General features: G+C 41.9%; 5 protein-coding genes across 5 annotated transcripts; 1 reads left to right on the top strand and 4 right to left on the bottom strand.

Moving 5' to 3' along the window:
* Positions 1-230: 230 nt before the first annotated feature.
* LOC121787240 (photosystem I reaction center subunit XI, chloroplastic-like) lies at positions 231-1,293 on the bottom strand. The gene is made up of 2 exons (XM_042185922.1): positions 1,044-1,293; positions 231-815 (listed from the first exon to the last, which is right to left on the bottom strand). Exons 1-2 carry the CDS (start codon positions 1,197-1,199, stop codon positions 324-326), a joined length of 648 nt encoding a protein of 215 aa, XP_042041856.1. The 5' UTR covers positions 1,200-1,293; the 3' UTR covers positions 231-323.
* Positions 1,294-1,574: 281 nt separating this feature from the next.
* LOC121787237 (FRIGIDA-like protein 3) lies at positions 1,575-4,552 on the bottom strand. Its single transcript, XM_042185920.1, has 4 exons — positions 4,354-4,552; positions 2,735-3,782; positions 2,324-2,502; positions 1,575-2,202 (listed from the first exon to the last, which is right to left on the bottom strand). Exons 2-4 carry the CDS (start codon positions 3,768-3,770, stop codon positions 1,786-1,788), a joined length of 1,632 nt encoding a protein of 543 aa, XP_042041854.1. The 5' UTR covers positions 3,771-3,782; positions 4,354-4,552; the 3' UTR covers positions 1,575-1,785.
* Positions 4,553-11,668: 7,116 nt separating this feature from the next.
* LOC121787241 (photosystem I reaction center subunit XI, chloroplastic-like) lies at positions 11,669-12,704 on the bottom strand. The gene is made up of 2 exons (XM_042185923.1): positions 12,511-12,704; positions 11,669-12,253 (listed from the first exon to the last, which is right to left on the bottom strand). The coding sequence occupies exons 1-2, from the start codon at positions 12,664-12,666 to the stop codon at positions 11,762-11,764; spliced, it is 648 nt and encodes a 215-aa protein (XP_042041857.1). The 5' UTR covers positions 12,667-12,704; the 3' UTR covers positions 11,669-11,761.
* Positions 12,705-13,408: 704 nt separating this feature from the next.
* Positions 13,409-16,338, bottom strand: LOC121787239 (FRIGIDA-like protein 3). Its single transcript, XM_042185921.1, has 4 exons — positions 16,122-16,338; positions 14,500-15,547; positions 14,089-14,267; positions 13,409-13,967 (listed from the first exon to the last, which is right to left on the bottom strand). Exons 2-4 carry the CDS (start codon positions 15,533-15,535, stop codon positions 13,551-13,553), a joined length of 1,632 nt encoding a protein of 543 aa, XP_042041855.1. The 5' UTR covers positions 15,536-15,547; positions 16,122-16,338; the 3' UTR covers positions 13,409-13,550.
* A 7,603-nt stretch (positions 16,339-23,941) lies between these two features.
* On the top strand, positions 23,942-26,061 carry LOC121787899 (protein CURVATURE THYLAKOID 1A, chloroplastic-like). The gene is made up of 5 exons (XM_042186745.1): positions 23,942-24,218; positions 24,830-24,924; positions 25,058-25,165; positions 25,271-25,342; positions 25,744-26,061. Exons 1-5 carry the CDS (start codon positions 24,080-24,082, stop codon positions 25,807-25,809), a joined length of 480 nt encoding a protein of 159 aa, XP_042042679.1. The 5' UTR covers positions 23,942-24,079; the 3' UTR covers positions 25,810-26,061.
* Positions 26,062-26,186: the final 125 nt, after the last annotated feature.

Below are 26,186 nucleotides of genomic sequence, written 5' to 3' on the forward strand. Positions count from 1 at the left end.
GCATTATACTGTGGGTGTTTTAATATAAAATATATTAAAAAAAAACTTTTATGTTAAATTTAGATCTAATGTTTTATGTTTGAGTATGATTGTCCCAAACTTTCCTTGCCAGCTTTGACGATGAGATTTGTATAAAAGCTGTTTTACATTGTCGACAATTAAAACAAGAATCATATTTAGTTGGATTGGATTCATTTTAGCAGCTAAATCAGCAAATCACAACACACAACTAAGAAAGCATCATAAAACATCCATCGGAGTCATAATCAAATATACAACTTGATTCCCATAAAAAACAACACATGCATTGATTCATTCCCAAGTTACTTAACATAGTAAGGAAGGTCAAGAACATAGAGCAAAAAGTAAGCCCAAGTGACACCGGAGATCCCACCGAAGAAGAATCCACCGGTGAACTTTGCCCACCCGTCGGCTGTCTGCAGCTGATCGGGCGACTTCTTCCGTCCCGTGAGGGTCAGCGAGGGGGCCGTTGAGGGCTCACCCTCCTTGAAGGACGCAATCCCATAAATGGTGAGGCAGATGCTGAGGATCACTACTAGTCCAGCTGCCGCCAACGAGCCAGCCCCACCCGCATAGGGGGTGTTCCTAAGCGGGCCCGCCTTCACGAAAGGCCCCACTAGGAGGAACCCATGGGCCAGCCCAACCTCCACCCCACGGAGCAGCGGGTTCACAGCTGTCCGGTAGGCGGGGAGGTTGGACAAGTACCATGCCACCAATGGGCTTGATGTCACAGGTGTCTCCAGACTTCCGATGAATGGGTCGCCGTTAATTGGTTGAATCACTTGGTATGTGGGCTGCAATAAAAGGGTTAAACTAAAACTCAATCAACAATTCTCTTTCTTCATCATCAATACTCACTGATTCTATTTTATCATCAATCCAACTACCATTTACATTTTATTACTTGTAGTATGACTTAGATGTCTCGCAATTCTAAAGAAAGTGAATTATGGAGTAGTATTATATTATATGCACATTAAAGAAACTTGATAGTACTATGAATTAGAGAATGGAGAATGGACCTTTTCAGACTGGATGGCCTTGACTGTGAAGGAAGTGGTTCTTCTCACTCTAAAGGGAGCACCAGAGATGCCTTTTGGAGTGGAAAGCCTTCTTGTCAGTGAAGAGGCAAAATTGCTTTGGAGTTGGCTGGCCATGGTTGAAGCAGCAGCTGCCATTTCTGACTCAAATCTCTCTCCTGATAGGAATTGAAAGCTTATATTAACTGAAAATATACAAATATGTAATGAAGAATTGCAGTATCTTTTGCTGGTGGCTGTGAGTTGTTTATGTTCAAAGAAATGATTTTGATTGGGTGGGATTGAGTTTGATATCTTATCACTTATCCATATTGGGGCCCAGGGATTTGGGATGTGGGCTTATGTGGCATTTCTTGAAAATATATTATTTTTTCATTTGATGGAAAAGTGAGAGAAAAACATACATTTATACAAAAATATCAAGATATAAATCGATAATAAACCACAAAAATAGAACCAAAAAAATTAAGGAATTGTCAAAAACCAAAAGTTTAAACTATGAACACAATACAATAAAGAAATGGGAAACAGTGCACCTATTAGAAGACAGTAATATTAGCTTTTACAACAACAGGCTAGAAATTAACAAGGCTAAATCTTTTTCTTCTTTTTTTCAATTTCTTAATATATTAACTAATGCTGATAAGTTGAGCATTGCACAAACTGAGGGGGGTCAACTCTAATAGTTAATATAAATGTTTATGAGTCTCAGCATCTCTACGGATTAGTGCAAGTAGGCTGTGTGATACTGATAGGCATTCCCGAAGAAGTTGCCATGGCTGGGGGAGAAACTATAAGCCGGTGTGCCGTAAGATGGAACATGGTGGTTGTTCGGCGCAGCATAGGCATACGCTGGTCTGTCGTAGACGTACTGCAGGTACCTCTCAGTCATCCCGCCGTAGAAATTCTTGTCGCTCGCAGCATTTGCAGCTCGAGGCACGTGACTAGCGCCGTTGGCGCGGGGTCTTTTGGACTGTGGTTTCGCAACTTCTGTAGCCCGTTTCTTGTCTGCCTTTGCTTTCTCTATTTCAATCATCTGTTTCTGGAGCGGTTCCACTGGGAATTGCTGCTCGAGCTTATGATCTTCGATGCACTTGATTACTGCTTTAAGTGCAGTCAGCTCCTTCTCATTCACATCATTCTGGAAGTGAGGAGTCAAAAGGGAATCATGAATCAGCCTCAAAAACTACAAATTTAGATCATGTAAAACTCTGTAGTTTGATTTTAGAGCTACCAGAAACTACCCCAAGTCATAATCATACCTGTGCAGACACACCGGGTGATGTATTTCCAGGTTTAGCAGGCGACGGCATTTTCTTGGCCTCGGACAAGTATAATTTCAACAATGAACTAGGTGAAAACTGATCAGTGAGCTCGAATGCAAAAGCTAGATTGACAGCATCAATCTGTCTTCCGTTCTTCACCAACACATCGATCACACCTGATCAGACAGTAAAATGGTCGTGAATTGCAGATATTCACAAGAATGGGTGTCTTAGGTAGCAATAAGAAGATGGGCTTGCGTGCATACAGTAAATTTGATGACATAAATACGCATATGCTTGTATACGTGTGTACCAAAACACGTTAACTTTGTGGAGATAAACATAGGAAAGAAGATCAAGAGCCTAATTATAACAACAACCTAAATCTGCCTGGTTAGAGTAACCAACCTGGCATTTTGTCTGACAAGCCAAGATAGCGGCATAATTCAGCTGTTTGGCGACGGCGCGACACCATGGGTATTAGTTTTGACAAGCAAGCCTGATCAAAATAAGAATTAATGCCAAATGTAGCCAACAGCTGTAGAAAGGCATGAGCCTCCAATGAATTGCCATTGCTGGCATCAATATCAAGGTAATCTAACTTTGGTTTCCATCTTTCAGCAATAGCTTTTGCTCGTTCCTTAGCACTTTCAGAGATAATGCCAGAAACCGAGTCCAGACCTAAGATTAAACTGCTGAGGCACTCCATTAGCATGATACAGGTACGGCGAAGGCCAATGAGGTTTGAATCCTTTTTAGCATCCGAATTCACCATATCTGCACCATAGAACCCTTTAAGTGAATCCAGAACTAGAGAGGCTGGGTCATGTGCAGCGCGCAGAGCAAAGGGGATTTCCTCTTTCAAAGTAACAAGATCCTTCCGGTTGTCAGATATAAACTTAAGGAGTCCTTCCGAATTCATGTCTTGGCACAATTTCACAAGCCCGGGGTAAGACTTAACCAATGCACTCATGTTATGAACAGTATTATTAATGCGTCCCATAGAAACTAACACATTGGTAGCTTTATCCTCCAGACATGGTGCTTCAACTTTGTTTTCCCTAGTTAAGACTCCTGGACCCGAAGAGAGTGGGTTGTCATGCTTCCCCAAAGCAGTGACAATTGCAGAAAGTGCGGCATCTCTCTTCTCTTGAAGCTTCTCAAGGGATGTTTGCTCTTTGGCCACAACAGCTGCTTTACGCTTCTCCAACATCTCTTTAGATTCAACTATCTTGGTATCGAATTCCTTTTCCTGTTCTTCCAGCTCAGTGAAGCGTCTTTTCAATGATTTCTGAAGCCCGTGAAAATGCTCCTCGAGCTGTTTCCATTTCAAGTTGAGAGTAACGGCCCGATAGCTTTCAAGCTCTGCAAATGCTTTCTGAAGCTGCTGTATCTTTGAGGCTGTCGTGTCCATTGGAGTAGAAGTTGTTATGCTGTCTTCCATGACATAGAAACACTGCAAATTACAGCTCATAAATAAACAAACCATGGTTGTTTGCTCGTTTAAGAAACAAAATGGTGGCAAAATATTCTTCTTTAGTAGTAGATGACATGAGTTGACTTGAGAGTTTAAACAGAATAAAGATTCGTAGAAATGAACAACAGAGAGAGAGGCGTGAATGTTGACGTAATTCAAGATTGATTAGATCAATCAAACAAATAATCTATTGTCAAAATAGAAGAAAAAATCTTACGCCACCAACAAGATTTAACGATGAAAGAACCCTAAAACAATAGGAGCGAGAAAAAGGAATTGATTTGAAAACTCTGATCAAAGCAATTAAACTGAAAACTCAGATCAAAGCAAAGCAAAGCAATTGAACAAAATCAGAGCGCAAAACAATAATTCACCAGAATCAAGTCAAACCGACGAATGCAGCAGCTCAATAACTAAAAACTATCGAAATCGCAGAGCATTCATCACTAAAATCGAAAATCGACCTAGATGCTAAACAAACAGTGCTTGATCTGCAAGCATGGGCCGAATCAGTGGACCAAAACGGGTAGAAACGAAGAACTAAGCTCACCTGATCACAAATTGCGGCGCCGGCAGAGTATTGAGCGGAAGCTCAGACCATTGGTAGCGAGCGAGGTGAAGGTGAATCCCTAGAGAGAGAGAATGTTAGGGAAAGGAGAAAGGAAATGTGTGGGGAAGAGAGGTTGTATTTATGATTCCGACAGCTCCATGCCGACACCACATGCACTCCCCCTATCGCTGCTTTTTGCTTCCGTCACTCTCCTAATTACCAATTTCCCATCTCCCATTTTCATTTTCTATTTTAAATTCTTAATTATCAAATATATATCCTTATTTCAAGTTTTCAACCAACCTCTCCTAATAGAATATACTCACTCCGTCCCGAACTACTTGCACTTATTTCCTTTCGGAGCGTCCCAAGTTATTTGCACTCTTTCCATTTTTAGTAAAAATTATCACCTACAGCCGCAATTGTTGACTTTGCTATACACTCATTCCTTAATCTCCGTGCCGAAAAGGAAATGTGCGAGTAATCCGGGACGGAGGGAGTATTAAATTATAAATGAAAGGTGCAATAGTTAATGGGAATTCAGAAATACTCTACTCGTCCCATAAAGATATGGACATTTAAGATGGACATTTAAGACGATCTGAGAATTAATACATAATTGATAAGTAAAAAAGAAATAAAAAGAAAAGATAATTTTAGTATTAATAGTGGAGAATGAAGTCCGCCTTATTGAAGAGGAAAAAATTACTGATAAATAGACAGAAATATTTTTATGAGACATTTAAAATGAAAAATGTTCCTATTTTTGTTGGACAAAAGTAGTAAAAAGTAGTGTATGTAAAATTTTATTGAGCCGGGCCAATTCAATCAAGAGCTACGAGTCCTTCATAATCGTAGGCCCATTATGAAACATGGGCCAATATATTTATGTAACGTTATTGTTTAGATCCATTAACATAGATTTTATTCATGAGCTATATTTATAAATGTACGAATTAGTAACATTTAAAAATTTTATAGTGAAATCAACATTATATTTACTCTTTCCATATTGTTTTCTACTTATTTCACGTTTTTTACGTGTTTATGGAGTATTACTTTTCCAATTTGAAATTTAAAAACTATATGTCCCATTTTAGTATTGAGAAAGAAAAAAAGCACGAGATTTGACGGGATGAATTTTTGGGAGGACTGAGCTTATTAATTTATAGCTATCTTATAGAGTTATAGGTGCTTCTATTTTTCTAATACAGTAGTATTTTTCATGCTAAAAAATACTACTATGAAAAATACTACTATAATTCCTTTGTCTATATTTGTGTTTATGTTAACCTAGTTTGTTGTAGGAAAGATGAAAGCATAGCTTAGATAAAAGAGCACGAAATGTAAGACTATATCATATGGGCTTTGCTTTATCTTGCCACTTAATCACATTGTTGCAGAAAAATAGCATGTGAAAGTGCAATTATTGAAAAGACAGAAGAAATCATCAATAACCAATAATATTAATAAAGTGGAAGGAGAGATAGAGATTGGTATTCAACCAAAGCTGTAATACAAATCCACAACTTCAAGAATCAACCTTCCTCTACCAAAAATCTCCACAAGAACACCTCCCGTTTTCGAAGTGATGAAACCTATTCCGATCATGGAATTGTAACTTGTTAGGACTTACATCTTTCTCTTTCGCTTCCTCAAACACTCTCTCCGCCTCCTCGATGCTCCCACACCTCGAATACATAGTGACCAAAGCCGAAGCAACAAAATGATTGACCTTGATAGCATACTTGTAGGAGGGAAATCGAGTTCTCTTGCGACGAACTGAAATAGAATTGGGGAAGTTTGAATTTGGCGAGAGATGAAGCTGAGGTACTAAGGTCATCTGCAACGCTGTCTCTTATCCGTCCATTAACCGTCTTTTAAATTACTATTCATGGGTCTCACTGTACTTTTTTACTTCATCTCTTAACTAAAGGACAGAACCTGCAACCCTCCATCTCTTATCCGTCTCTTAACCGTCTCTTAAATTACTATTCATTCAATTTCATTTTTTATTTTTATTTCCAATAAATTCAATTAATAAAAACACACTTCATTAAATAAAATAAAATTACAACATAAAATTCGTAAAATCCTAAAAAATTAAAAATACATAATTTAATAATTTCCTCCGCCAAATTTTGCTCAAATGTGCTCCATTAGATCATCTTGGAGTTGGGCGTGGGCGGTAGAGTCACGTGTCCTTGCCCGAATAGACAACCGTTCTTGTATAAACGGATGCACTCCACTACGAGGCGGACTACTTGCGGTAGAGCTTCCGGGGGCTTTAGGGTCGAACCAATTTCCCGCCTCAGGTCCTTCGTCTTGGACAATCATGTTGTGCAAGATTATGCACGTATACATGATGTCGATCATACTCTCCATGAACCACGTACGAGCCGGGGCTTTGATTATGTTGAAGCGCGCTTGGAGAACCCCGAACGCCCTCTCCACATCCTTGCGAGCAGCCTCCTGCTTCTGCGCAAAAAGAGTCTGCTTTGCGTTCACATGCCTGTTGCACGTCTTCACGAAGGTTGGCCACTTCGGGTAGATGTTGTCGACAAGATAGTACCTCATTTTATACCGCCGGTTGTTAGCGATGAAGTTGATGGTCGGCGCTTTACCATCTAAAACTTCGGCGAATAGGTTGGATTGGTGGAGCACGTTTATGTCGTTGTTCGATCCGGGGACCCCGAAGTACGCATGCCAGATCCATAGCCGGTAGTCGGCAACGGCCTCGAGTATAACGGTGGGGTGGGTGCCTTTGTGGCCGCTAGTGTACGACCCCCTCCACGCCACAGGGCAATTCTTCCATTCTCAGTGCATGCAATCGACGCTGCCAAGCATCCCGGGGAATCCGTGCACTTCTTCGTGAAGGTGGAGCAGAAACTGACAATCTGTCGTGCTTGGCCTCCGGAGAAATTCGTCGGTGAAAGCTGCTCGGACGCCTTTGCAGAATTGGATCAAGCACAATTTCCCAGTGCTTTCTCCAATGTGGAGGTATTCGTCGAACACATCCGCCGTTTGTCCAGTCGCAAGTTGACGGATTGCTGCAGTACATTTCCGCAGCGTCGTGTGGCTGGGACGGCAGACGGCGTCGAACCTTTCTTGGAATAACTCTTCCCGGGCTGCCAATGTATTTGAGATGTGGAGAAATAGCGGTTTCCGCATGCGGAAACGTCGACGGAAGTAGGTATCTTCCCAAACCGGGTTATCGCAGAAGTAGTCGCGGACTAACCTTGCGGCGACTTCCTCCCGGTTACGATGGATGTAAGTCCGGGAGCGTCTTTGGGGCGGCGCGGCTTCCTCTGCCTCCCGGCGTCGATCTTCTTCAAGTGATTCTTCCATTATTCGACGCATTTGCTCAAATGGATCAATTAGATCGATTAACTTTGGGGGAAGAATAAAAGAGTTGATTTGAGATGAAAATTGGAGTTGAAAGAGAGATGATTTGAGAAGAATATATGTGTGTTTGTGTGTGAAATGAGGATGAAATATGAGTATTTATAGAGTAAAAAAATAAAAAATAAAAAAGGAAAACGGTCGAAAAACGGTAATATTACCGTTTTTCTAAATTTTTTTATTAAATTCTAATTTTTTTAAAAAAATGATTTATTGCGTCAGCGTGACGAAACCCACTCGCGGGGCGGCGAGTGGGCGTCACGCATGGCGCCGGAGCGCGCCACATTGCGCGCGCGTGGCGAGACGTCTCGCGGGCGGTCTCGGAGAGACGGGTGTCTCGGCGGGCTGGGGACGCAACGCATCCCGCGCGCGTCTCGTCACGGAGGAACGGGCTTCGAGCCACCCGCGTAACGCGTTGCGGGTGGCCTAACGAACCCATTGGTGATAGACTCCCTGAAAGGGATTATGTGGAGATATTTTTTTTGTTAAGGGCCTGCAATGAAACTTTCGGAAACGTTAGGGATATTTGATGTAGTTCGGTCTATAAAGTAAGTATTTCACATGCCGTTAGGGATGTCAATGCAGCCCGCAACCCGTGGGCTGACCCGAATAACCCGCCAAATTTATAGGGTTAGGGTTGAAAATTTCTAGCCCGATAAAATTACAACCCGATTAGCCCGCACCCGATTAACCCGCAACCCGTTAGGGTCAGGCCCGAAAACCCGATGGGCTGGCCCGAAAACCTGATAAAATTTCTATTGTTCTATTTGTTTGACTCCGAATTGGACAATTTCATTGATTATTTTTATAATATAGGTAACTAAAAAAATAACATTCAATTTTATATTAAACATATAAATTATATATTAAATTTTTATTAATATAATAATAAATAAATAAATTAGAAACTTCAAATTCATTAATAAATATTTAAATTTATAAACATGTTTTAAAACATGCTTTAAAATATTTAAATTTATGTTTTATTTTACACAAATCTCAAATATTAGTATTTGATCATGTTTGTGTTTGAGTTTAAGTATAAATCTCAAATTTATCATAACTAAATATTTATATTTTATAAATATAACTAATTTTCGTCATTATTTATTGGATTAATCGCATGTTAATTTTATCGGTAGCGACCCGATTAACCCGATGGGCCAGCCCGAAACCCGAGCGTTTAGGGTTAGGGTTGAACTTTTATAATCCGAAAAAATCCCAACCCGATTAGCCCACACCCGATTGACCCGCAACCCGAGTAGGGTTGGCCCGAAACCCGGTGGGCCAGCCCGATTGACATCCCTACATGCCGTACACCAATTGATTCGTAGTAGTATTTCATTTTGGTGGGCACATACTACTATTACTTACACAATAAAAGACAAAAATATTTAATCTATTTTGCTTTATTAAGTCTTTTATGATAAAATAAAATAAAATATTTAAACTATTTCACTTTATTAAGTCTCTTATTTTCCTATTTTATATAATACTTTTTATATATTACTTTTATCTTTTTATTTAAACTATTAAACACAACATTCTCTAAAAAAAATACTAATATCTTGGTATTTTAATTTGTAAGATATTGTGGGTATATTTTAATATAAAATATATAAAACTTTTATGCTAAATTTACAATTAATGTTTCATGTTTGAGTATGATTGCCCCAAACTTTCGTTGCTAGCTTTGATGACGAGACACAACTCAGTTTGTAACTCGATTTTTGGTGTAGTTAGGTCATCCACAACGCTGTCTCTATACCGTCTCTTAAACCGTCTCTTAACTACTATTTGAGCACTATTTGAGGGCTCCACTGTCCTTTTTTCCTCCATCTCTTAACTAAGAGATGGAACCTGCAACGCTCCGTCTCTTAACCGTCTCTATACCGTCTCTTAATTACTATTCATTCAATTTAATTTATAAATTTTTTTTAAAACCCAATTCAATTTAAACAAACACACTTTATTAAAATTAAAACAACATTACAACTTAACATTAAAAAAACGAAGACATAATTAAAATTCTAAAAAAATAAAAATGACATAATTTAATCTTCTACGCCAAAATTTTCCCAAATGTGCTCAATTAGATCCTCTTGGAGTTGGGTGTGGGCGCTAGAGTCGCGTGTCCTTGCCCGAATAGCCAACCGTTCTTGTATAGATGGATGCGCTCCACTTCGCGGCGGACTACTTGGGGTTGAGCTTCCGGGGGATTCGGGGTCGAACCAATTTCCGGCATCGGGTCCTTCGTCTCGGACAATCATGTTGTGCAAGATTATGCACGTATACATGATGTCGACCATGCTCTCCATGAACCACGAACGAGCCGGGGCTTTGATGATGTTGAAGCGCGCTTGGAGAACCCCGAACGCCCTCCCCACATCCTTGCGCGCAGCCTCCTGCTTCTGCGTAAAAAGAGCCTGCTTTGGGTTCGCTGGCCTGCCGCACGTCTTCATGAAGGTCGGCCACTTCGGGTAGATGCCGTCGGCGAGATAGTACCCCATTTTATACCGCCGGTTGTTGGCGACGAAGTTGATGGCCGGCGCTTTACCATCCAAAACTTCGGTAAAGAGGTCGGACTGTTGGAGCACGTTTACGTCGTTGTTCGAGCCAGGGACCCCGAAGTACGCGTGCCAGATCCAAAGTCTGTAGTCGGCAACGGCCTCGAGTACAACGGTTGGGTGGGTGCCTTTGTGGCCGCTCGTGTAGGAACCCCTCCAAGCCACCGGGCAATTCTTCCATTGCCAGTGCATGCAATCGACACTGCCAAGCATCCCGGGGAATCCGTGCACTTGTTCGTGCAGGTTGAGGAGGAACTGACAATCCTCCGTGGTTGGCCTCCGGAGAAATTCGTCACTGAAGGCTGCCCGGACGCCTCTGCAGAAGTTGAGCAAGCACAAGCGCCCAGTGCTGTCTCCGATGTGCAGGTATTCGTCGAATATGTCGGTCGTTTGTCCAGTCGCAAGCTGCCGGATGGCTGCAGTACATTTCTGCAGCGTCGTGTGGCTGGGACGACCGACCGCGTCGAACCCTTCTCGGAAGAACTCCTCCCTGGCCGCCAAAGTATTCGCTATGTGGAGAAATAGCGGTTTCCGCATGCGGAAACGGCGACGGAAATAGGTATCTCCCCAAATCGGGTTATCGCAGAAGTAGTCGCGTACTAACCGTGCTGCGGCTTCCTCCCGGTTCCGATTGATGTACTTCCGGGAGCGTCGTGGGGGTGGTGCGGCTTCCTCCGCCTCTCGTCGTCGATCTTCTTCGAGTGATTGTTCCATTAATTGACGCATTTGCTCAAAATGATCCATTTGTTTGAGTTGATTGAAGATGGAAATTGGAGTGATAGAGAGGATTTGAGAGGAATAGATGTGTGTTTGTGTTTGAAATGAGTATGAAATAGAATTATTTATAGAGTAAAAAAAATTAAAAATTTTAAAAAATGAAAATAAAAATTTAACGGTAATATTACCGTTTGAAAAAAAAAATTTAATTAAAATTCGATTTAAAAAAAAAAAACGAATTATTGCGTCATCAGTGACGACGCCCACTCGCTGGCCAGCGAGTGGGCGTCATGCACGCATGGGGACGTGCCACGTGTCCCTGGCGTGTGACGAGCCATCTCGTCTCGTGTCTCGCCGAGACGAGCTACGCGACGAGACGGGCGCGAGATAGAGACGAGATGGGCGCTGCAATGCGTCTCGCGGGGGTCTCGTCTCTCCGAGACGAGACGCTAGCCCGGCGCGAGACGCGTTGTGGATGGTCTTAGTGGGTTGGAGATTTGAATAATCTGATGCGCATATGTTTGGACTTTAAAAAAAAAGTTGTCAATTTGGTCTTCAATTAAAACAACAGTTATGGTCAATTGGATTGGATTCATTTTAGCAGCTAAATCAGCAAATCACAACACAACTAAGAAAGCATCATAAAACATCCATCGGAGTCATAATCAAATATACAACTTGATTCCCATAAAAAACAACACATGCATTGATTCATTCCCAAGTTACTTAACATAGTAAGGAAGGTCAAGAACATAGAGCAAAAAGTAAGCCCAAGTGACACCGGAGATCCCACCGAAGAAGAATCCACCGGTGAACTTTGCCCACCCGTCAGCTGTCTGCAGCTGATCGGGCGACTTCTTCCGTCCCGTGAGGGTCAGCGAGGGGGCCGTTGAGGGCTCACCCTCCTTGAAGGACGCAATCCCATAAATGGTGAGGCAGATGCTGAGGATCACTACTAGTCCAGCTGCCGCCAACGAGCCAGCCCCACCCGCATAGGGGGTGTTCCTAAGCGGGCCCGCCTTCACGAAAGGCCCCACTAGGAGGAACCCATGGGCCAGCCCAACCTCCACCCCACGGAGCAGCGGGTTCACAGCTGTCCGGTAGGCGGGGAGGTTGGACAAGTACCACGCCACCAATGGGCTTGATGTCACAGGTGTCTCCAGACTTCCGATGAATGGGTCGCCGTTAATTGGTTGAATCACTTGGTATGTGGGCTGCAATAAAAGGGTTAAACTAAAACTCAATCAACAATTCTCTTTCTTCATCATCAACTGTTTGTGACCCATGATTCTATTTTATTACTCTCATTCACGTGTTGTTATCTCTCTTTACTTGTAATGACTTAGATGTCTCGTATTTCTAAAATTAAAAAAAAAAAGTGAATTATATTATGGAGTAGTATTATATTATATGGACATTAAAGAAACATGATACTACTAGTAATAGTATGAAATAGAGAATGGAGAAGGACCTTTTCAGACTGGATGGCCTTGACTGTGAAGGAACTGGCTCTCCTCACTCTAAAGGGAGCACCAGAGATGACCTTTGGAGTGGAAAGTTTTCTTGTTAGTGAATACGCAAAATTGCTTTGGAGTTGGCTGGCCATGGTTGAAGCAGCAGCTGCCATTTCTCACTTAGATCTCTCTCTTGATTGGAAGCTTATAATAACTCAGAACATAAAAATATATAATGTACAAATTGCAGCATCTTTTGCTGGTGGCTGAGAGTTGATTATGTTCAAACAAATCTTATCACTTATCCATATTGGGGCCAGGATTTGGGATGTGGGCTTAAGTGGCATTTCTTGAATCTTTATGTAGTATATTCATTTGATGGGAAAGTCAGAGAAAAGCATACATCTACAAAAAAAAATATCAAGATACAAATCGGTAATAAACCACCAAAAAAAAAGGAATTGTCAAAAACCAAAAGAGATGCATCAGTTCGAAGTTTTAACTTTGAACACACTACAATAAAGAAGAAGAAGAAACAGTGCATCTATTAGAAGACACTAAGGGAATCCGCAGTGGGTGCAGATGAGCCGGCAAACATTCCCGCAGACTTCCCAAAAACACCTCCTGCCACGTCATAAGAACTTTCCACTGCACTGTCACGTCACAAAGACATCTCACTGCACAGTGGCGGACATCCCACAATAATAAAAAATAATAAAATAATCGAGACGTCCTCGGGTCAACGCAATGATGGACGTCCCGAGAACGCCGCGTAACTCCGGTGTCCGCAGCGGACGTCCGTATCCGCGTCACCTTTGCACAAAGGCGGACGTCCGACACGCCGGTCAGATATCCGCCGGGACAGACGCCATTACGGATGCTCTAATATTAGCTTTTACAACAACAGGCTAGAAATTAACAAGGCTAAATCTTTTTCTTCTTTTTTTCAATTTCTTAATATATTAACTAATGCTGATAAGTTGAGCATTGCACAAACTGAGGGGGGTCAACTCTAATAGTTAATATAAATGTTTATGAGTCTCAGCATCTCTACGGATTAGTGCAAGTAGGCTGTGTGATACTGATAGGCCTTCCCGAAGAAGTTGCCATTGCTGGGGGAGAAACTATAAGCCGGTGTGCCATAAGATGGAACATGGTGGTTGTTCGGCGCAGCATAGGCATACGCTGGTGTGTCGTAGACGTACTGCGGGTACCTCTCAGTCATCCCGCCGTAGAAATTCTTGTCGCTCGCAGCATTTGCAGCTCGAGGCACGTGACTAGCGCCGTTGGCGCGGGGTCTTTTGGACTGTGGTTTCGCAACTTCTGTAGCCCGTTTCTTGTCTGCCTTTGCTTTCTCTATTTCAATCATCTGTTTCTGGAGCGGTTCCACTGGGAATTGCTGCTCGAGCTTATGATCTTCGATGCACTTGATTACTGCTTTAAGTGCAGTCAGCTCCTTCTCATTCACATCATTCTGGAAGTGAGGAGTCAAAAGGGAATCATGAATCAGCCTCAAAAACTACAAATTTAGATCATGTAAAACTCTGTAGTTTGATTTTAGAGCTACCAGAAACTACCCCAAATCATAATCATACCTGTGCAGACACACCGGGTGATGTATTTCCAGGTTTAGCAGGCGACGGCATTTTCTTGGCCTCGGACAAGTATAATTTCAACAATGAACTAGGTGAAAACTGATCAGTGAGCTCGAATGCAAAAGCTAGATTGACAGCATCAATCTGTCTTCCATTCTTCACTAACACATCGATCACACCTGATCAGACAGTAAAATGGTCGTGAATTGCAGATATTCACAAGAATGGGTGTCTTAGGTAGCAACAAGAAGATGGGCATGCCCGCATACAGTAAATTTGATGACATAAATACGCATATGCTTGTATACGTGTGTACCAAAACACGTTAACTTTGTGGAGATAAACATAGGAAAGAAGATCAAGAGCCTAATTATAACAACAACCTAAATCTGCCTGGTTAGAGTAACCAACCTGGCATTTTGTCTGACAAGCCAAGATAGCGGCATAATTCAGCTGTTTGGCGACGGCGCGAAACCATGGGTATTAGTTTTGACAAGCAAGCCTGATCAAAATCAGAATTAATGCCAAATGTAGCCAACAGCTGTAGAAAGGCATGAGCCTCCAATGAATTGCCATTGCTGGCATCAATATCAAGGTAATCTAACTTTGGTTTCCATCTTTCAGCAATAGCTTTTGCTCGTTCCTTAGCACTTTCAGAGATAATGCCAGAAACCGAGTCCAGACCTAAGATTAAACTGCTGAGGCACTCCATTAGCATGATACAGGTACGGCGAAGGCCAATGAGGTTTGAATCCTTTTTAGCATCCGAATTCACCATATCTGCACCATAGAACCCTTTAAGTGAATCCAGAACTAGAGAGGCTGGGTCATGTGCAGCGCGCAGAGCAAAGGGGATTTCCTCTTTCAAAGTAACAAGATCCTTCCGGTTGTCAGATATAAACTTAAGGAGTCCTTCCGAATTCATGTCTTGGCACAATTTCACAAGCCCGGGGTAAGACTTAACCAATGCACTCATGTTATGAACAGTATTATTAATGCGTCCCATAGAAACTAACACATTGGTAGCTTTATCCTCCAGACATGGTGCTTCAACTTTGTTTTCCCTAGTTAAGACTCCTGGACCCGAAGAGAGTGGGTTGTCATGCTTCCCCAAAGCAGTGACAATTGCAGAAAGTGCGGCATCTCTCTTCTCTTGAAGCTTCTCAAGGGATGTTTGCTCTTTGGCCACAACAGCTGCTTTACGCTTCTCCAACATCTCTTTAGATTCAACTATCTTGGTATCGAATTCCTTTTCCTGTTCTTCCAGCTCAGTGAAGCGTCTTTTCAATGATTTCTGAAGCCCGTGAAAATGCTCCTCGAGCTGTTTCCATTTCAAGTTGAGAGTAACGGCCCGATGGCTTTCAAGCTCTGCAAATGCTTTCTGAAGCTGCTGTATCTTTGAGGCTGTCGTGTCCATTGGAGTAGAAGTTGTTATGCTGTCTTCCATGACATAGAAACACTGCAAATTACAGCTCATAAATAAACAAACCATGGTTGTTTGCTCGTTTAAGAAACAAAATGGTGGCAAAATATTCTTCTTTAGTAGTAGTCTAGTAGATGACATGAGTTGACTTGAGAGTTTAAACAGAATAAAGATTCGTAGAAATGAACAACAGAGAGAGAGGCGTGAATGTTGACGTAATTCAAGATTGATTAGATCAATCAAACAAATAATCTATTGTCAAAATAGAAGAAAAAATCTTACGCCACCAACAAGATTTAACGATGAAAGAACCCTAAAACAATAGGAGCGAGAAAAAGGAATTGATTTGAAAACTATGATCAAAGCAATTAAACTGAAAACTCAGATCAAAGCAAAGCAATTGAACAAAATCAGAGCGCAAAACAATAATTCACCAGAATCAAGTCAAACCGACGAATGCAGCAGCTCAATAACTAAAAACTATCGAAATCGCAGAGCATTCATCACTAAAATCGAAAATCGACTTAGATGCTAAACAAACTGTGCTTGATCTGCAAGCATAGGCCGAATCAGTGGACCAAAACGGGTAGAAATGAAGAACTAAGCTCACCTGATCACAAATTGCGGCGCCGGCAGATTATTGAGCGGAAGCTCAGACCATTGGTAGCGAGCGAGGTGAAGGCGAATCCCTAGAGAGAGAGAGAATGTTTGGGAAAGGAGAAAGGATATGTGTGGGGAAGAGAGGTTGTATTTAAGATTCCGACAGCTCCACGCCGACACCACATGCACTCCCCTTGTCGCTGCTTTTTGCTTCCGCCACTCTCGTAAGAGCATCTGTAGCGGTTAGCGGACAATCAATAGCTCAGTACTAAATTCCTCTTGTCACATCAGCAGCACTAAATTCCTCTTGTCACATCAGCTCAGTCATGTCACATCAGCAACACTAAATTACTCTTGTTACATCAGCAGCACAAGCAACTGGACAAGCAATAGCACAGCCATAGTCTTGCCACATCATCAGCACTAAAAACAAATAATTAAACAATCATACAAAATACAGAATTAAATTTACGACACATATACGGAAAAATTCTCTAATAATATTAAATTTTAAAAAAAAACCTTAATTAAAAAAACTTAAAAAAGATTACATTACTTAAAAAAAATCCTAATCCACGCACGGGTCCACCCCTCCGCCGCCGCCTCACTCCTCGCCGTCGTCGCCGCTATCCGGGACCCCCAAATCTGCGGCATCTGAGCCCGCGTCAGAGCCCCCGACCTGTGCCGCGCCGGGATTCAAATCCTGTCGCATACTCACGAGCACGGCGTGAAAAAAACTCTTCTCCTCGGGGTCAGTTGCATTCTTCCATTGATCTATGACCTTGATCATCTGAGTCCGTGCTTGTTGACGCGCCAAGAAGACGAGGTCGGCTGTCAAGCTGCCAACAGGGGGATGCCGAATGGACCTCCTGGGACCTCTGGCGAGGGGGTTGCGCCCGTCTTTGACCAACCAGGCGAGTGCGGCGAGTAAATGAGGGAGGGGACGGGGTCTCCTTAGCATCTTCGGGGAGGTCGTGGGAACCGCCGCTGCTACCTCTGGCATAATCACCTGAATAGTTCAGACGCTGCTTCTTCGACCAGCCCGCATCGACACCTGCCCGAAACTTCTCGGTGTCCATTAGCACCTCGTAGCAGTTCCAGTAGTTGAAGTCCTTGTAAAGCCCGGGCTGGGGGAACTCTTTCTCCGCCAGCCTCCTGCAGTCGTCGTCAGTTTGACCGCTGGACTTCATTCGGAGGGCGTTGGTGTACAAGCCCGAAAATCGGGAGACCCCAGACCGGATTATGTCCAACCCCTTCCGGCACTCCTCCCCGCTGCGTGGCCTCCCCTTTGGGCAAAATGCCTGGTAGGCTGCTGCTATTTTAGCCCACAAGTTAACGATCCTTTGATTGTTCGAGGCGAGGGGGTCATCGCAAACACTCACCCATGCCTTGGACAGCGCGACGTTCTCCGCGTCTGTCCACTTCCTCCGTACCTCCGACTGCGACGACTCGCCGACCACCTTCTTCCCCTTCTTATTCTTGGGCGCGCCCCGACCCCGCCCCACGGGAGTGTCCGGTGCCCTGAGATATATACCCAACTCATCTAAGGAGAAGGTATCAATCCCCTCGAACTGCGTCTCCGCTGGGGTCGATGTGTGCGAAGCAGCAGTACCAAAATCAAAGCTGGGGCGATAGACGTCAGAGCCCCCCGGCGTCCCCTGCCCCCACAGTGTACCCTGCGTCCCCTGCATCCCCGCCATCCCCGCCATCGCCGGGTACCCCGGCGTCGCCTGCATCCCGGGTGCCCACCCCGACATCATCGGCATCCCGGGATGCATCCCCGGTCCCCCTGACCCCCGGGCATCATCGTCATCCCGGGATGCATCCCCGGTCCCCCCTGACCCCCCGGCATCATCGTCATCCCGGGATGCATCCCCGGTCCCCCCTGACCCCCCGGCGCCCCCTGCCATCCTGGCATACCACCACCAGATGCCATCCCGGGCATCATCTGCTGCCAAGGGTACATGTTGTTGTAGTACCCGGGCATTTGATTCCATCCACCTCCCACGGGGACCATGGGAGTTTGCGACCCGCTCGACCCTGAATTTGGCTCGTTGTTGAGATCCATTTCACGTTGTTGATCTTGTACAGAAATTAAGATAGAGAGAGTACTCGTTAAAACAAGTGGTGCGAATGAAAATGTCGCGCAAATCGCGTATATATAGTGTTTCAAAAATTAAAAAAAATTAAAAAATTTGGGGCGCCAGTTCCTCACCGATCGGGAGGCTGCAATAGCGGCGAGAGAATCGGCGAGCGCCAGGGAATCGGCGTTCTCTCGCCGAAATTCTCGCCGATTTGGCGCTCGCCGGCTGCAATAGTTCGGCGAGCCGTTCAGCGAGCGCCAGTGGCTCGCCGATTTTTGGCGCTTCAGTGGTCGGCTAGCGAGCGGCTCGCTGAGTTTTCGGCAAGGGCACGCCGATTCCTGGGCGCTCGCCGCTATTGCAGCCTCCCGATCGGCGAGGAACCGGCGAGCCAATTTTTTCTTTTTTCGAAACACTATATATACGCGATTTGCACGACATTTTCATTCGCACCACTTGTTTTAACGAGTACTCTTTCTATCTTAATTTCCGTACAAGATCAACAACGCGAAATGGATCTCAACAACGAGCCAACTTTAGGGTCGAGCGGGTCTCAAACTCACACGGTCCCCGTGGGAGGTGGATGGAATCAGATGCCTGGGTACTACAACAACATGTACCCTTGGCAGCAGATGATGTCTGGGATGGCATCTGGTGGTGGTATGCCGGGATGGCAGGGGATGCCGGGGGGTCAGGGGGGACCGGGGATGCATCACGGGTTGCCGATGATGCCGGGGTGGGCACCCGGGATGCAGAGGACGTCGGGGTACCCGGGGATGCATGGGACGCAGGGGATGGCGGGGATGCAAGGGACGCAGGGTACACCGTGGGGGCAGGGGACGCCGGGGGGCTCTGACGTCTATCGCCTCAGCTTTGATTTTGGTACTGCTGTTTCGCACACATCGACCCCAGCGGATACGCAATTCCAGGGGATTGAGTCCTTCTCCTTAGAGGAGTTGGGTATAGATCTCGGGGCACCGGACAGTCCCGTGGAGCGGGGTCGGGGCGTGCCCAAGAAGAAGAAGGGAAAGAAGGTGGTCGGTGAGTCGTCGCAGACGGAGGTACGGAGAAAGTGGACAGACGCGGAGAACGTCGCGCTGTCCAAGGCGTGGGTGAGTGTTTGCGATGACCCTCTCGCCTCGAACAATCAGAGGATCGTTAACTTGTGGGCTAAAATAGCAGCAACCTACAAGGCATTTTGCCTAGAGGGGAGGCCACACAGCGGGGAGGAGTGCCGGAAGGGGTGGGACCGAATCCGGTCTGGGGTGTCCCGATTTTCGGGCTTGTACACCAACGCCCTCCGAATGAAGTCCAGCGGCCAAACTGACGACGACTGTAGGAGGCTGGCGTAGAACGAGTTCCCCCTGCCCGGGCTTTACAAAGACTTCACCTACTGGAACTGCTACGAGGTGCTAATGGACTCCGAGAAGTTTCGGGCAAGTGTCGACGCGGGCTGGCCGAAGAAGCAGCGCCTGAACTATTCAGGTGATTACGCCGGAGGTAGCAGCGGCGGTTCCCACGACCTCCCCGAAAATGCTCAGGAGACCCCGTCCCCTCCCTCGTTTACTCGTCGCACTCGTTCGGTTGTTCAAAGACGGGCGCAATGCCCTCGCCAGAGGTCCCAGGAGGTCCAGTCGGCATCCCCCCTGTTGGCAGCTCGACAGCCGACCTCGTCTTCTTGGCGCGTCAACAAGCGCGGGCTCAGATGATCAAGGTCATAGATCAATGGAAGAATGCAACTGACCCCGAGGAGAAGATTTTTTTCATGTCGTGCTCGTGACTATGCGACAGGATTTGAATCCCGGCGCGGCACAGGTGGGGGGCTCTGACGCGGGCTCAGATGCCGCAGATTTGGGGGTCCCGGATAGCGGCGACGACGGCGAGGAGTGGGGCGGCGCCGGAAGGGGCGGGACCGTGCGTGGATTAGGATTTTTTTTAAGTAATGTAACTTTTTTTTACTTTTTTAATTAATGTATTTTTAAAATTTTAATATTATTAGAGAATTTTCCCGTATATGTGTCGTAAATTTAATTCTGTATTTTGTATGATTGTTTAATAATTTGTTTTTAGTGCTGATGATGTGGCAAGGCTATGGCTGAGCTATTGCTTGTCCAGTTGCTAGTCCAGCTGATGTGGCAGGAGGAATTTAGTGCTGCTGATGTGGCATGGCTGGGCTATTGCTTGTCCGCCGACCACTAGAGATGCTCTTACCAATTTCCCATCTCCCATTTTCATTTTTGTATTTTAAATTGTTAATTACCAAATATTTCTTTTTATTTAAACCAACCTTTTAGAATAATGTATCACGCCCGTGCGATGCACGGGTCATTTTAATTTCTTCATATTTATTTCATTATGCGAAATAAAATTTGTGAAATAATAAACAAAAGAATATTCGACGTTCTCTTACTTTGGATTATACTTTTTCAATCACATTAACCCCACATGGCCACAAGAGTGCGTTTAAATACTAACTTTTCTTTAAAATGTCAATACGATCACATTAAAATTTCAACACATATTTGTGTTGACGTTTTAATAAACTGTCTTGACATTTCAATATCAGACTTAAAGTTAAATCACTTTTTAATTCTGTGAAAATATGAATTAATCGTTGAGTTATAACTGCAGGAGCAAGTTTACGTTGCAATAATTTAAGATTGCACTGGTGAGACACTTCCTAATCGAGCTTCATTTCATTGCAATATAGTGACCCTATATACTAAAAACCCAAACCTTGAAACCTAAATCCTAAACCCTTAACTTTAAAATATACTCATCATGACCAACAAATGAACAAATATCAATAAAATTCTCCCCCCGTCCCATTTCAATTTTACTTTGTTGATCACTTATTCTATTTTGGGGGTTTTAGATCTGTATTTGATATATTACATTGGGTCGGCCTACTTGATAATCCTCACTGATAGTAGATTTTTTTTACCTGAATCTTGGCTATAAATCTGATTATATGCTCATATCAAGAAAGTGCAATTTTAATTAAAAAAACATGACCTAATTCTGTTTTTTTTTTAAAATTTTGTGCAAATCTATACATATATAAAAAGAGAGTGTTGGATCAATAAGAGTGGCTCGATCGACACATTTGAATCCTAAACCATAAACACTAAACTTTGAACTCTAAACCATAAATACTAAACCCTGAACCCTATTAGCTTCTAGATTTGAGATCAATTAGAATGGCTTGATACACTTGAACACTAAACCATTAATCATAAACCCTAAACGCTAAACATTGAACCCTAGATCTAAACCGTTACCTTCATCTCAATTATATGGAGATATGTATTAGTATTAATTTTCATAAACTTTCTCACTTCCGCTTGGCCTAATTATCATAAAAACAAAAAAAATATTATTATGCATATTGAAATATGCATTTGCTAGACCGTCTCTGCGAAACCTTCAGTTCATGACGACGATAGCACGTCTGAGGCAGCAACACGACACTTTTTTTCCACCACGGTCATTAAAATTTTAATTAACAGAACTGGTATTTATAGAAAATTTAGTAGCTTTTGGCATTCTAATTCCTTTTATATTCTTTTCTATTGACTCTTAGTGATTCCAATTTAATTTATTATAGTAATAAAATGGCATAGAAATTTTCTCGATGAATTTTTTTGAATCTGAACCAAATGTATGTAGAAGTTCAACCACTACTCATGTTATTAGGTTTTATTGAATTAAATTTAATTCCACGATCATTGTCTTCCATTTATTAAAGAAATACGTTATTAGTTACTATTAGAATTCTCCTAATCACACGTTTTACATTTAATCATATGTTTAATCAGCCATTTTATCTTTAATCGTATTAATTTTCAACTAAAATGGTATTTCCATAAATATACAAAGGTGGAATGAAATACAATAATAAGTAATTGACTTTCCTTGGTAACTTAATACCATTTAGCCGGTAACGAATTTTTCAGAAGCCACTTGTCGTGTAATTTACAATTATACACTACACTATTGAAGTTATAGATATAGATATAATTATCAGTTAATATTTTATTTTTTATACACTCCCGTGCTATGAACGGACTAAAATATTTTCAAACCAATAATTAAAATTATAAATTAATTAAATAAAATAAAAACAATGCTATACATGACACATTGTATTTATTCCAAAATGTAGTACTCCATACGACATCAAAAATAATTATGCACAGAAAAAAAATCACTTATTAAATAAACTCATGAATATTAATTAAAACATTTTGGATACCTAAAACAAATTGTAAACACATCAAAAATATATTATTTTGCTTGTAATTAATCGATAACTAAATATGTCTTTACTTTTAAGTTAATCACTAATCCATCAATAATATACTCCTACAATTTTGTACCTAAAATACATAATACAAAAAAACTATCATCAACACAATTTTTTGTCATCTATAGTACAAGATAAAACTCATTATGATGTTGGACTTGAAAACAAAAATATTTAAGCTCCAAGAATCTTATTTGTTCATTTCTCCTCCAACAATCAACAACCTAATGATATAAATACAATCTCTAGGGTTAGAATAATAAGAAACCAGCGCCCCTACATTCTCCCCGCTTTTCTCTCTTCCTCCTTCATCTATGCTTCCTTCACACTGCTTTTGTAGCACTCAAATAAACAAAACTTGGTGTATGTGTTGATCTTCTCGGCCTGCTGAATGTGGTAATTCTCACAATTACATTGGAATTTATAGAAGATCTTTATATCTTTTGGTATTCTTCCCACACTGACTTTTAGTATGTCCAGTATTAAAACTTAAATCAATAGTAGTAATTGTTTAGACCTTTCAAATAATGTTGATTGATTAAATTGACCTTTTAAATAATGCAACGTTAGCTTAATTAAGATTATGATAATTTTCTGAAACTGGCCAATGAAGATGGACAAATTTATTAACAAAAACTAATTCTATTAAATTTTTATTTTTTAAATTAAAATGGCAGTTTTGTAAATAATGGCAAAACTCCCCCTTCATATATGTATAGATGTAGTAGTAGGACAGATTGATTTATATCTTAGGCTTGAAATATGTCATCGAGCTTGAAATATGTCATCGATCAATATATAATCTGAAATTTAAATTATTAATACTATCTATTTAGCTAGGTTTAAGAAGTCAATTTGTTTACTTCTTTTTTTATAAATGAAAGGATGCAATAACTAATTGGACTTCCGAAATAAAAAGTAGTGCATGTAAAATTTCATTGAACCGGGCCAATTCAACCTATAACTGCGAGTTCTTCATAATCCTAGGCCCATTTAGAAACTTGGGCCAATATATTTATGTAACGTTATTGTTTAGATCCATTAACATAGATTTTATTAATGAGCTATATTTATAAATGTACGAATTAGTAACATTTAAAAATTTTATAGTGAAAAATCAACATTATATATTTACTCTTTCCACAGTATAGATATTTACACTTTTTTCTATATTTAACATCGAATATTGTTTTCTATTTCACATTTTTTACGTGTTTATATTATTTTTCCAACTTGAAATGTCACATTTTTAGTATTGAGAAAGAAAAAAAAAGCACGAGATTATACACATAAAATAATTTGTTTGTGCAGTTCAAGGATTTGAAACCCAAAACAAAAAATAAAATAGATTTTCAAGATAGGGAATCGACCAATAAAAAAGATGCAGTCCTCCACGTGTCAGCAGCTCAAATAATCGGAGCATTGACCTGAGATATTGTGGATAGCATAACAATTCGGTCCCAAATTTCGCAACAAAAATCCGAAATTTTCCTCAATCCGAAGAGATAGAACGAGAAATTGCTTTAACTCCACAACCCATTAATTGAATTTTTGCTGAATTAAAGGCTTCTCGGCCAAGGAATGGCAGCGGCAGCATCCACTTCTACGGCGGCCGCCGTCGTCTTCATCCACCGCCTACCCGTCTCCAAACTCGGCGCGGTCCTCTCCCCCTTGCCCAACCGCCAATCTCTTTACTCCCCTCAGCTCAGACAGCTCAAAGGTACCCTTATTACTTTTGAGTATGCTTGTGTGTATGATGTTTAGAGATATTCAGATAGACCCTTGATCAATTGACACTTCAAATTGGATTTTGGGGTTCGAGTTGGATGTTAGTAGTTTGTTATGAAGTTTGGAGAGAGAGAGTTACATGGTGAGTTTGGGGGCAATAGTTGCGGTTTTGTTGTACTTCAGTTGACTTGTCATTTTGGATATTGGGGTTGGAGTTACATTGTTAGTTTTTAATGAAATAGATATATGTTGAGAGAGAGAGGAAATGAAGAAAACTTGGATTCTTGAATTCTAGACCTTGATATGTTGTTTTTGCTTCAGTTCTAGTTTTTGAACTCTTAAACTCATGATTACTAGTGTATGCATTCATTCATTCATGTGCTTTAAAGGACTTGATCCTTGCCGTTAGGAGACTTCTTGTGTAAGTCGTCGATTGCAGTGTATGATGACTGGTGGAGATATTGTTTGCTTTTAGTCTTACAAGTAAACTCGTGCTCGCGATTTTGTTTGTGTTAGTTAACTAGGTGAAGTTTCCCGATTAAACTTTGAGCTCGATGGATCTTGATATTCTGCGTTACATGATTGGTTTTTGCATACAAACAGGGACCACGAGGTATCCGGGTGTCCTGGTCAAGGCTTCTTCATCAGACGAGTCGTCGCTCGACTCTAATGAGCTGTTTGCTGATCTAAAGGAAAAGGTAATATTACTCCCAAATTAGTGGATCAAGCTTCTAGCATTTGTAATACTTCGCCTCTTGATTGCAATTGCCTACTCGCCTGGAGTTCCTTTCTTGCTTGACTGCTTAACATACCCTTTCTCTCGTACTGCAGTGGGACGCCATTGAAAACAAGTCCACTGTACTCACCTATGGCGGTGGCGCAATAGTGGCCATTTGGTTGGCTTCGGTCGTCGTTGGTGCTGTCAACTCAGTCCCTTTAGTAGGTTCTTTTTGAAATCTTAAATCTGTGTGTCTGCTTATCTTTATATATAGCAAGCTACTCTATTATTTTTTTTCTGACTGTTTCTCTCATCAATTGTTGCAGCTTCCAAAGATCTTGGAGCTTGTTGGACTTGGATACACCGGATGGTTTGTGTACCGCTACCTTCTTTTCAAGGTACAATTTCAAAAGGATCGATTGCACCAGAAATCACAAGTCACGTCACGACCTACACACCAAATTGCAAATCTGAAACAACCTATAAGCTAATCAAATTTGTATATTTGTGTAGTTTAAAAGTTGTGTTGAATTTGCAATTTGGTGTAAAGGTTTTTAAATTTTTGAGCAACTAACCTATTTCCAAATTACTTCTCAACAATTATAATGCCTCGGTTCACATAAATGACTCATTTATCCTGCAATTTCCTTCCTAATTCGAGCATTCCTAACTTGAAATAGAAACTAGAATTGTACGAGTATATATTAAACAGTTAGATGATAAATGAAACACCATGTGGAGCAAAAATCTTTTCTTCGCAAAGTCTGTGATTTTTGAGAAAGCTTATTGTGTTTCGCAGTCAAGCAGAAAGGAGCTGGTGGAAGACATCGAAGAAGTAAAGAAGAAGATCACCGGAACAGAGTAAGAACACATTGTGCAAGGTGTCATCTGCTTGTTTCAACCTCGGATAGGCTGCTTTTGTGTATTCTGCAGAAGGGGCATATGTCGTGTGTAATGTAGAATAGACCCTTGCGTATTTTGCCTCTTTCATAGTTTGATTGCACTTGCAAATAATGTTTCAGCAGTGCACTTCGCATTAAGTTATTAAACAGCTTTGCTTGTTGATTCCATTCCCAACAAAGATTCAGTTAATGTTGAAATCACTGCATTTTGTTTATTCACATTGTTATAGCTAATGATATTTATGAGCCATCAACAGAAAGAAAAATGATTGCTTCACTAACACTGTGAAATGAATCTTTGAATTAAAGAGAATACTTTTAAACCTGAGATGATAAGATG

This window comes from Salvia splendens, chromosome 22 (genome assembly GCF_004379255.2).
Source record: "Salvia splendens isolate huo1 chromosome 22, SspV2, whole genome shotgun sequence".
NCBI classification, from domain to species: domain Eukaryota; kingdom Viridiplantae; phylum Streptophyta; class Magnoliopsida; order Lamiales; family Lamiaceae; genus Salvia; species Salvia splendens.

What these genes read in the sequence shown, in the direction of transcription:
- LOC121787241 (XM_042185923.1), bottom strand. Translation starts at nt 12,666, where the DNA reads ATGGCAGCTGCTGCTTCAACCATGGCCAGCCAACTCCAAAGCAATTTT. An exon ending in AGGCCATCCAGTCTGAAAAG is followed by an intron (nt 12,254 to 12,510) that starts GTCCTTCTCCAT and finishes CTTTTATTGCAG; the next exon opens with CCCACATACCAAGTGATTCA.
- LOC121787899 (XM_042186745.1), top strand. Translation starts at nt 24,080, where the DNA reads ATGGCAGCGGCAGCATCCACTTCTACGGCGGCCGCCGTCGTCTTCATC. An exon ending in TTGCTGATCTAAAGGAAAAG is followed by an intron (nt 24,925 to 25,057) that starts GTAATATTACTC and finishes CTCGTACTGCAG; the next exon opens with TGGGACGCCATTGAAAACAA. An exon ending in ACCGCTACCTTCTTTTCAAG is followed by an intron (nt 25,343 to 25,743) that starts GTACAATTTCAA and finishes TGTGTTTCGCAG; the next exon opens with TCAAGCAGAAAGGAGCTGGT.
- LOC121787237 (XM_042185920.1), bottom strand. Translation starts at nt 3,770, where the DNA reads ATGGAAGACAGCATAACAACTTCTACTCCAATGGACACGACAGCCTCA. An exon ending in CTTGTCAGACAAAATGCCAG is followed by an intron (nt 2,503 to 2,734) that starts GTTGGTTACTCT and finishes CTGTCTGATCAG; the next exon opens with GTGTGATCGATGTGTTGGTG. An exon ending in CACCCGGTGTGTCTGCACAG is followed by an intron (nt 2,203 to 2,323) that starts GTATGATTATGA and finishes CCTCACTTCCAG; the next exon opens with AATGATGTGAATGAGAAGGA.
- LOC121787240 (XM_042185922.1), bottom strand. Translation starts at nt 1,199, where the DNA reads ATGGCAGCTGCTGCTTCAACCATGGCCAGCCAACTCCAAAGCAATTTT. An exon ending in AGGCCATCCAGTCTGAAAAG is followed by an intron (nt 816 to 1,043) that starts GTCCATTCTCCA and finishes CTTTTATTGCAG; the next exon opens with CCCACATACCAAGTGATTCA.
- LOC121787239 (XM_042185921.1), bottom strand. Translation starts at nt 15,535, where the DNA reads ATGGAAGACAGCATAACAACTTCTACTCCAATGGACACGACAGCCTCA. An exon ending in CTTGTCAGACAAAATGCCAG is followed by an intron (nt 14,268 to 14,499) that starts GTTGGTTACTCT and finishes CTGTCTGATCAG; the next exon opens with GTGTGATCGATGTGTTAGTG. An exon ending in CACCCGGTGTGTCTGCACAG is followed by an intron (nt 13,968 to 14,088) that starts GTATGATTATGA and finishes CCTCACTTCCAG; the next exon opens with AATGATGTGAATGAGAAGGA.